This window comes from Pseudophryne corroboree, chromosome 7 (genome assembly GCF_028390025.1).
Source record: "Pseudophryne corroboree isolate aPseCor3 chromosome 7, aPseCor3.hap2, whole genome shotgun sequence".
Taxonomy (NCBI): domain Eukaryota; kingdom Metazoa; phylum Chordata; class Amphibia; order Anura; family Myobatrachidae; genus Pseudophryne; species Pseudophryne corroboree.
The window spans coordinates 487,885,319-487,895,960 of NC_086450.1; the positions used below are offsets into that span (position 1 = coordinate 487,885,319).

At 49.2% G+C, this 10,642-nt stretch overlaps 1 protein-coding gene across 2 annotated transcripts in view; it reads right to left on the reverse strand.

Annotated features, from left to right (window-relative positions):
- The window catches only part of LOC134945687 (RNA-binding protein 25-like), a 163,453-nt gene extending 157,470 nt beyond the window's left edge, over window positions 1-5,983 (reverse strand). Inside the window, exon 1 of one of the 2 annotated variants that reach the window (XM_063935129.1) lies at window positions 5,587-5,983. In XM_063935129.1, the coding sequence (XP_063791199.1) occupies window positions 5,587-5,905 (319 nt within the window). In that variant the 5' untranslated portion in view covers window positions 5,906-5,983. The remainder of the gene's footprint in view (window positions 1-5,586) is intronic. The other variant, XM_063935128.1, reaches the window with a different exon arrangement.
- Window positions 5,984-10,642: the final 4,659 nt, after the last annotated feature.

The following is a 10,642-nucleotide window of genomic DNA, read 5'->3' on the forward strand; positions in this document are numbered from 1 at the left end:
CAATCAGGGAGTGCGACGTTGTAGCACTCTCCTGATCAGCTGTGTGCTGCTGTCCTCACTGACAGGCAGCACGCGGCAGTGTTACAATGTAGCGCCTATGCGCTACATTGTAACCAATGATGGGAACTTTCTGCTCAGCGGTGACGTCACTTTAGGTCAACCGCAGGGCAGAAAGTTCCCATCATTGGTTACAATGTAGCGCATAGGCGCTACATTGTAACACTGCCGCGTGCTGCCTGTCAGTGAGGACAGCAGCACACAGCTGATCAGGAGAGTGCTACAACGTCGCACTCCCTGATTGGCTGAAGAAACCCACTTAGCCAGAAGGCAAAGTGGGTTTCTGGCATTCGTGGGAAGGTGACCCATGTGCAAACATGGGTCACCTTTCAGTTCGTGGTCGGGCAACCGTTTTTTTGTTTTATTCAAGTACGTGGATTATCCCTGGATTTGCCGAGGAGCCTGGACCCCTGGATCTCGTGAGTATAATTTATTCAACAGGTACCCCTTGGATTCTACTGGAGAAGAGGACCGACCTGCGTGGGAACATAAGGTAAGTATGTATGTATGTATGTGTGTATGTATGTAATAAAATTATACTTTCACGGTGTGTGTGTCTTGTGTTTTTTTGGGTATTTTTTTAGTGGTAGTACTACAGGTACCAGCGGGCCCGTTTTTCCGCCGCATGCTGGTACTTGTGGTTCTCCAAGTACCAGCATGCGGGGGAGGCTTGCTGGGACTTGTAGTACTGCTACTAAAAACAATATCTTTTATTTTACAACAAAGGCTATCAGCCCTCCCATCCGCAGCCCATTGGATGGGGGGGGACAGCCTCGGGCTTCACCCCTGGCCCTTGGGTGGCTGGGGGGGGGGGACCCCTTGATTGAAGGGGTTCCCACTCCCCCAGGGTACCCCGGCCAGGGGTGACTAGTTGGATTTTTGATGCCACGGCCGCAGGGCGCTGTATAAAAGTGACCCCCGGCTGTGGCATTATCTGTCCAGCTAGTGGAGCCCGGTGCTGGTTTTAAAAATACGGGGGACCCCTACTCTTTTTGTCCCCCGTATTTTTGGGACCAGGACCAGGCGCAGAGCCCGATGCTGGTTGCTTAAATATGGGGGAACCCCTGTCATTTTTTTCCACATATTTCTGCAACCAGGATCGGCTCAAAGAGCCCGAGGCTGGTTATGCTTAGGAGGGGGGACCCCACGCATTTTTTTTTTAAAAATTACATTGTTTACTTTAAAAAAAAAAAAAAACCCCAGCACGGATCACACAAATCCGGCCGAGATTGATTGTAAAAAAAAACGGCAGTGTTTTGCTAATCACTGCCGTTAAATTAGGTAAAAAAACACGAATGACATCGACATCGGAAGAAAAGAAAAACACGAATACGACAGCTTAGTAAATTAGTCGTAATCAATTCAAAAAGTTGCAGTTTTACACTGCCGATGTCATTCGTGATTGAACTTTGACCTATTTTCGGAAATTACGAATCTTAGTAAATATACCCCAAAGTATACAATATACAGAGACGGAAGGGCAAGTGCAGAGTAAATTGCCTTCCCGGACAGAGCCAGAGGAAGTGGCATTGGATCGGGGGCCCCTGGATACCCCTGCATGGCGAGGCCAGTGTTACAGGGTGGATGCGGAAAGGCACCACCTGCAACAGCTTCTCCCATACCCAAGGGAAGAAGTTGCCCAGTAGTCTATAAGGAAGGAAGCACATGAAGTGAAGACAGCAGTGAGCACAATCCAGGCACCCCAGGAGACACTGACAGCTGGCACATGCCGGAGCTCTACCACCCTTTTATATGTCTTACTGTCTGCTTGTAGTTGCGTAGCAGGATTACTTATCTCCTGCTATACCACTCTTTTCCCCAGTTGCTGCAGCACCTCTCTCTGCCCCAGCTACCGTAGCAGCTCTTTCTGGCTTGGCTGCTGCAGAAACTCTCTGCTCCGGCTGCTACAGCACCTCTCTCTACATTGATGCTGCAGCACCTCTCTCTACATTGATGCTGCAGCACCTCTCTCTACATTGATGCTGCAGCACCTCTCTCTACATTGATGCTGCAGCACCTCTCTCTACATTGATGATGCAGCACCTCTCTCTACATTGATGATGCAGCACCTCTCTCTACATTGATGCTGCAGCACCTCTCTCTACATTGATGCTGCAGCACCTCTCTCTACATTGATGCTGCAGCACCTCTCTCTACATTGATGAAGCAGCACCTCTCTCTACATTGATGATGCAGCACCTCTCTCTACATTGATGCTGCAGCACCTCTCTCTACATTGATGATGCAGCACCTCTCTCTACATTGATGATGCAGCACCTCTCTCTACATTGATGCTGCAGCACCTCTCTCTACATTGATGATGCAGCACCTCTCTCTACATTGATGATGCATCACCTCTCTCTACATTGATGATGCAGCACCTCTCTCTACATTGATGATGCAGCACCTCTCTCTACATTGATGATGCAGCACCTCTCTCTACATTGATGATGCAGCACCTCTCTCTACATTGATGCTGCAGCACCTCTCTCTACATTGATGCTGCAGCACCTCTCTCTACATTGATGAAGCAGCACCTCTCTCTACATTGATGATGCAGCACCTCTCTCTACATTGATGCTGCAGCACCTCTCTCTACATTGATGAAGCAGCACCTCTCTCTACATTGATGATGCAGCACCTCTCTCTACATTGATGCTGCAGCACCTCTCTCTACATTGATGATGCAGCACCTCTCTCTACATTGATGATGCAGCACCTCTCTCTACATTGATGATGCAGCACCTCTCTCTACATTGATGATGCAGCACCTCTCTCTACATTGATGATGCAGCACCTCTCTCTACATTGATGCTGCAGCACCTCTCTCTACATTGATGCTGCAGCACCTCTATCTACATTGATGATGCAGCACCTCTCTCTACATTGATGATGCAGCACCTCTCTCTACATTGATGATGCAGCACCTCTCTCTACATTGATGATGCAGCACCTCTCTCTACATTGATGATGCAGCACCTCTCTCTACATTGATGATGCAGCACCTCTCTCTACATTGATGATGCAGCACCTCTCTCTACATTGATGATGCAGCACCTCTCTCTACATTGATGATGCAGCACCTCTCTCTACATTGATGCTGCAGCACCTCTCTCTACATTGATGCTGCAGCACCTCTCTCTACATTGATGCTGCAGCACCTCTCTCTACATTGATGCTGCAGCACCTCTCTCTACATTGATGCTGCAGCACCTCTCTCTACATTGATGATGCAGTACCTCTCTCTACATTGATGCTGCAGCACCTCTCTCTACATTGATGATGCAGCACCTCTCTCTACATTGATGCTGCAGCACCTCTCTCTACATTGATGCTGCAGCACCTCTCTCTACATTGATGCTGCAGCACCTCTCTCTACATTGATGCTGCAGCACCTCTCTCTACATTGATGATGCAGTACCTCTCTCTACATTGATGATGCAGCACCTCTCTCTACATTGATGATGCAGCACCTCTCTCTACATTGATGATGCAGCACCTCTCTCTACATTGATGCTGCAGCACCTCTCTCTGTATTAGAATCAGCAGAGTTACATGTATAAGTGGCTGTACTGTGGCGTAACATCCAGGGCCGTCTTAACAGCAGTGTAGGCCCCTGGGCACAGCAATACAATGGTCCCCTATCAATCCTCCAGCGGTAGGGGTGGGGGGTGCTATCAGCGGCAGCTATGATGTCCCGCGGGCGGTAGGGGGTGTTCTATCTTCTGCTCTTCATATAGGACCTGGAGCAGTAATTTTTTCTAATTACTCCTTTACTGCACAGATGTGGCTAAACTGTAGAAGGGGGCATTAGGCTGAATGAAGAAGCCCTGGTACATGACTTTCAGGGTGGTAGGGGGTGTTTAATACTTAGGGGAGGGTGGATAGTGGAGTGGGCTTAATATTTATTATTTTACGGTGGGAAGGCAGCTTGCTTGACTGCAGATCTCTCACGCTCCTGAAAATATATTTCTTAGCTTTGAATGGGATAAAAAAAACTAGAGAGTCTCCCACTTTTCAGGAGGTGCTGGGGACTAGGGGATCAGAGTTCTGGAGCCAGAGCAATTCACCAATGAAAATGTAAAACTGCATATTAGGCGTGTGGAGCTGGAGCACGAACCAGCTTCTTGAAGGCTGATATCTCTGGTTCTGGGTATAGTAGAGACAAGCTACCAGTGTCCACCAAAAGGGGAAAATCCCAGTTTTTGGATTATACCCTCAGAAAAATTCAGAGTCAGACAGAACCCGAGATATCTGGCTGGGTAGAGCAATTAACAGGCTTGGATAAGGACCACTGCCTTCAAGTTGGATATCTCCTGTTCCCCAGGGCCAATTTTAAAAAATCTGGTACCCCTGGAAAGAGGGGACTCTCAGCTATCAGCCTAGGGCCCTTATACTCCCGAGGCCCTTGGGCAAGAGCCCATTGAGCCCATACGAAAAGACAGCCCTGGTAACATCTGTAATACCCCTTTCACACCGCAGCTTGAACCCGGTAAATTGCCGATTTTTAAGGCTTCCTAAATGGTTCGAGCTACGATGTGAAAGGGTCACCTTCAATTTACCGTTTTCAAAATACCGGTATTTTGAAACGGTTAAAAAGCAGGGTCCTAACCGTTTTAGACCCGTTTCATTGTGCAGTGTGAAAGGGTCTGAAACGGTATTTGCAAGCCCCAGAGGGTGATAGGCTGTCTCCATGTGTGATGTCACCAGGCAGAAGCAGGAAATAAACATTTAAAATGACAACCACTGTTTTGTATGGGTGAAACGGGTTCAGTGTGAAAGGTACCAAAACGGTAATGAAATGGTAATATACTGGTTACAACATGCGATGTGAAGGGGGTTTAACTACTCAGACCCGTTTTAAGAACCGTTTAAAGAACCATTTCAAAAGCAGGTTTTGCGATGTGAAAGCAGCATAAGTGGCTCTACTGTGGTGTAACGTGTATAAGGGGTATTACTGTGTAGTGTAATGTGAATACCGGACAATACTGTTTGGTGTGATCTAAATAGGTATTATTATATGGCCACACCCCTTCCCCAGGAAGCCACACACCCATATTTTGGCGCACGCCTTCGATGCGCACTGTCCCTACTTTAAACATGGGGGCGACCAAAGGAAACTTCCACCCTTACCGCCACAAGGTCTATCTATCTATATATATATATCTCATATCTATTTATCTATCCATACAGTATATATAGTAGCAATAAACGGCAGCACTCCACAGGCTAAGTCAATTTAAAAAAAAGCATTGTTTATTCATCTAGTCATGCTTTTTTAAAATGATTTAGCCCATGGAGTGCCGCTGTGCATTGCTACTATGTTGAGGCCACACCATTGACCTACGGAGGGCACTGCACAAGCAAACTCTGATACCCATATGGGAGTGCCGGGCTACTTATATATATATATATATATGTCTTCAGCATGACATTACTATTTAAAACTTGATTAGCTTTATGTTCCCCTCCAAAACATCCCCAAAAAACAGATGATTTATCTGCACATAACTACTGTAGAAGACGTACCTAGCTGTGCATATACTTCTCCCAGTTCATAGTTGTTCATGACGGAGAAGCCTCGGTTGTCCACTAGTGTCAGTGTCTCTGACAGTGGATAAGTGATCCTCTCTGTGGTGTTACCTCTGTCTGTCCTAGCCACATTGGCGTAAGTCTGGAACTCTTTGTCTTCTAGGACATACTTGCAGGAGTTGATGAACAATGACTTCCCATGTCCTAGAAATCCGAAGAGCTGGAGGAGAACACGGGTGAAACCCTTATTACCAGTCTGACAATCATCTAGGCTGAAGTTAGTGATATATTGCGTCATCTCAGGGATGGAATTCATGTTTGGTCTTTGTATGGTGTGCTTATCTCCTCAGTGCACACAGGCGATAAGAAGGAGGAGAACAGCAGCTGCATTCCTTATATAGACTGGAACCAAAAGTGAAAGTAGTTCTGTGGTCTGTTATGTAGGATTTGGTTCATTTACAAGAAAAGAAAGTTTAATAGGAACCCACTAATAACATGGTCCTGCCTGTGTGTGTATACAGTAGATGAGTGAATCTCTGTGCTATACGGTATATGCTGCCTCTATGTGGTCATTTAATTTTATAAGTGTCAATCATAAAACAGTTCCATAATATTCAGAAGCATCAAAATCTCAATTCTTAAAAACATCTCCTATATCAGTGGTGGCCAATGCGTGGCTCTTGAGCTACATGCGGCTCTTTCTTTATTCAAATGTGGCTCCCCACACTCAAAGTCACTTGACCACAAGAGATCTGTAAACCACTGCACTCCAGCCAGACATGCAGCCGCACTACCTAGACTGAGAACTGAGGGAGCCAAATACACAGGCGGGTGCTGGCTGGAGTGACACAGGCGGGTGCTGGCTGGAGTGACACAGGAGGATGCTGGCTGGAGTGACACAGGCGGGTGCTGGCTGGAGTGACACAGGCGGGTGCTGGCTGGAGTGACACAGGAGGATGCTGGCTGGAGTGACACAGGAGGATGCTGGCTGGAGTGACACAGGCGGGTGCTGGCTGGAGTGACACAGGCGGGTGCTGGCTGGAGTGACACAGGAGGATGCTGGCTGGAGTGACACAGGCGGGTGCTGGCTGGAGTGACACAGGAGGATGCTGGCTGGAGTGACACAGGCGGGTGCTGGCTGGAGTGACACAGGCGGGTGCTGGCTGGAGTGACACCTGGGGGAACTGAAGTGTATTATGTGAATCTGGCTTTTCAATATATTTTATGCGGATCTAGCTTTTTCAATTATATGATGTAGAAGTGGCTTTTTCATTGTATTTTATACCAGGGGCGTGGCCTAGCAGGCACAAGATCACACCCCATGTTTGCAAGTGCGCCTTCGGCTCGAAGTTGGCTTTTTGATGTACCTAACAAGATTTCTTGGCTCTTTGTCTCAGACTGGTTGGCTACCCCTGTCATATATAATAGCCCTGTGATTCTGTGCCTGGCCTTCTAACGCTGGGCGTGGCTAGGAGCTCTCATTGGGTTAGTGGCAGGTCTATCACATCCAGTCCACAGCTGATTGAGCGAGAAACACCCTCCCACACAGGTTACATCCAATGGGAGGCTCTGCCCTTTGCCTGCTGTGTTTTCACAGAGCAGGTTTAGCAATGGGACTGATGGAGCTGCAGCTCCAGGCCCACACCCCAAAATAGGCCCACTGCATCTGCAGCATCATACCGTCCAACAATTTACACATAAACATTGCTGCAAATTCGAAAAGGGAGCGTGGCCACGGGTACAGCGGCGTGACCACGCCCCTTTTCCTATACTTTCAATGGAAGCTTGGAGAGTCAAAAATTGGTACAGACCATAAAAAAAAGGGACTGTACCAGCCAGAAAGGTGCAGCTGGAGGGTATGTCACTGCATCTGCAGCAAGTCTCTGCGCTGTACATAGGGGTAACACATCCTTTTACTGCAGCGTCCTACGGGGGTCATTCCAAGTTGATCGCTAGCTGCATTCGTTTGCTGTGCAGCGATCAGGCAAAAACTCGGCACTTCTGCGCATGCGTATGCAGCGCAATGCACGCGTGCGGCTTACTATTACAACGAACGATGTTGTTTTACACAGGGTCTACGGATGCCTTTCAGTCGCACAGGCAGCCGCAAAGTGATTGACAGGAAGAGGGCGTTTATGGGTGTCAACTGACCATTTTCAGGGAGTGTTTGGAAAAACCCGGGTGAACGCAGGGCGTGTTCATGACGTCAAATCAGGAACTAAATGGTCTGAAGTGATTGCAAGCGCCGAGTAGGTCTGAAGCTACTCTGACACTACACAAAATATTTTTGTACCCGCTCTGCGATCCCTTCGTTCACACTTCTGATAAGCTAAAATACACTCCCAGTGGGCGGCTGCATAGCGTTTGCACGGCTGCTAAAAACTGCTAGAGAGCGATCAACTCGGAATGATCACCAATGTCTTGCTGCCAGTCCACCTGCCCCCTCCGGCATCAACAATCCCCACTCCCTAGCCGCGCCGCAGGTGGAAAAAAAGCTGCTGCGGCCACCGGCATAGATGTGTATGAAAGCGGCGCAGCGGAAGGCTTTCATAGGCCTCCCTGCGCTGCATACTCTCTGAGCCCCGGAGCCTCCTCTGCGTGTGATGTCACAGACGTGCCTCCCCGCCACAGCCACGCCCAGATCCCCAGAGGCCCTGACTCCGCAACACAGCGCCTGGCCTGCCGACCTGGAAGCCACGAGATGGTTAATGTAGCGGATAGAGTGGGTGATATCGCGGAGGGTAAAGTATGGATGCTGAATCAATGTAAAAGGTGAAAGTGCTGTGCAGTGCAGTGGGTGTGCAGTCAGGGCCAGTGCTAGAGTGTTCGCCGGCTCCCTGCAAATTATAAATTTGCACCCTCGCATACTTTACAAATGCACAGCGCACATAATGACCCCTGTAATAGAGACACTTACACATGTAACGTCCCCTGTACCAGTGACGCTTACACATGTAACGCCCCCCTGTACCAGTGACGCTTACACACATAATGCCCCCTCTACCAGTACCGCTTACACACATAACGCCCTCTGTACCAGTGCCGCTTACACACGTAACGCCCTCTGTACCAGTGATGCTTACACACGTAACGCCCCCTGTACCAGTGATGTTTACACACATTATGCAGCAGTCACACACACACACATACACACACACACACGACAGACACACATATATATATATATATATATATATATATACAAACACACACACATACATACTGTACATACATTACACACATACACAGTCACACATACATACAGTATACACAGACACTGTATATACACACACACACTCTCTTTCCAGACACTTATCTAATGAAGTCTGGCTGGCCGAAGCTGTAGCAGCTCATCCTCCTGCTGCAGCATGGTCACATGTAGCTCCGCCCCTTACTCCCATCTAGCTCCGCACACTTTTCCTCCCTCCCGGCCACTGAATATCACACAGGGGAGGTTTTGTGCTGCCGGCACCGAGGGGGAGAAGAGGTTTTGTGCTTCCGGCGCCGCTGCATGTGTGACAGCAGCCGGCAGCAGCAGCAGGGATAGCAGCAGCAGCTCAGCACAGGGATGCAGAGCAGGGAGAACGTCTCTCCTTCCTGGTGCCTCCCTGCACTGCATCCCTTTGCTGAGCGGTTAGCGCCGGGCCTGTGTGCAGTGTCACTGACACTGCACAGCACTCTCACCTTTTACATTCATTCAGCCAGTCACTCAGTTCTGCCACCAGTCTGTATTGTTATCACCAGTGTCCCAACGCGCGGCATTACAGGGAAGTAGACGCACTAAATAAACTACAGCTCCCAGCAACCCGTAGTGCTTAAGCATTCTGCCCCTTAGGGCTGCTGGGAGCTGTAGTTTATTGAGTGCATCTTCTTCCCTGTAATGCGGCGCGTTGGGACACCGGCGCGAACAATACTGACTGGCTGCTGTGCGAGTCTCCGGGAGAGCCACTGCCAAAGGGAGGACAGCAGCTTAGGTGCTGACAGGAGGAGAAGCAGGATAAGCATTACCCGCCCCTCCCCCAATCACAGTACCTCCAGCCCCATCCATGGCACTCCCACACACCCCCTCCAGCACCCGCGGTAACTCCGGACCCCCTACCGCACCTTCAGCAACCCCGCACCCGCCCCTCCCGCCGTACCCCCTCATCCGCCCCTCCCCCACCTGGGGCACCCCCGGCAACTGCTCCTCCCCCACCCGCAGTGGCTCTGGACCACCACCCATGGCACCCACGCACCATCCCCCACCTGTGGCACCACCACAGCTGCCCCTCCCCCACCTGCATCACCACCACAACCGCCCCTCCCGCGGCACCCTAGGGTCCCATCCGCATCTTCCCCACACACCGCACTCCCCCAACCACAGCACCTACTAGGTGATTCACCAGGCCCTGCGTGTGCTGTTCACGCCGTTGCAAGGGGCTTCGACCCCTTAGCCATCGCACGCCTTTTGTCCATGCAATATTTAACCACTCACACAATTATGATTGGATGTAATACTCCATATAATAAAAATATTGCACACCACAAGGGTGTGCAAGGGTTAAGTAAGCGTAGCACCTTACTACGGTGTAAAGAGCGCCCGTAGGGTGCGATGAATCACCTAGTTTACTCATACTTGCCTACTTTTGAAAAAGTATTTCAGGGAGATGTGACAGTGACACTTATCAGCGCGGACGTGTACCGTTACTTCTGAGAGCTGTGTCATAAACATGACTTACATCCAAATGTAAATGAGCCCCAAAGTTAGTAAGACCTACTTGTTGAAGAAAAGACAGTGATATTTTGCAGGATGTGTTTGTGGATTGTGCTTTACAAGAGGTTCCATATACTGTGACCACGGAAAACCTTATCAAAAAGCATGCAGCTATAGGGATCATTGTGCCTTTTTAACTAATGCAGGGAAATGGCACTGTTGAGCCCATCTGAATGTATGTATCTGTGATTTATTCCCCCCCCCCAAGAATGTAACAGCTGCATAATGGGGATAAGGTGTAATCAGGGAGATTGCTGGTCTATTCAGGGAGTCAGGGAGATTGCTGCTATTTCAGGGAGT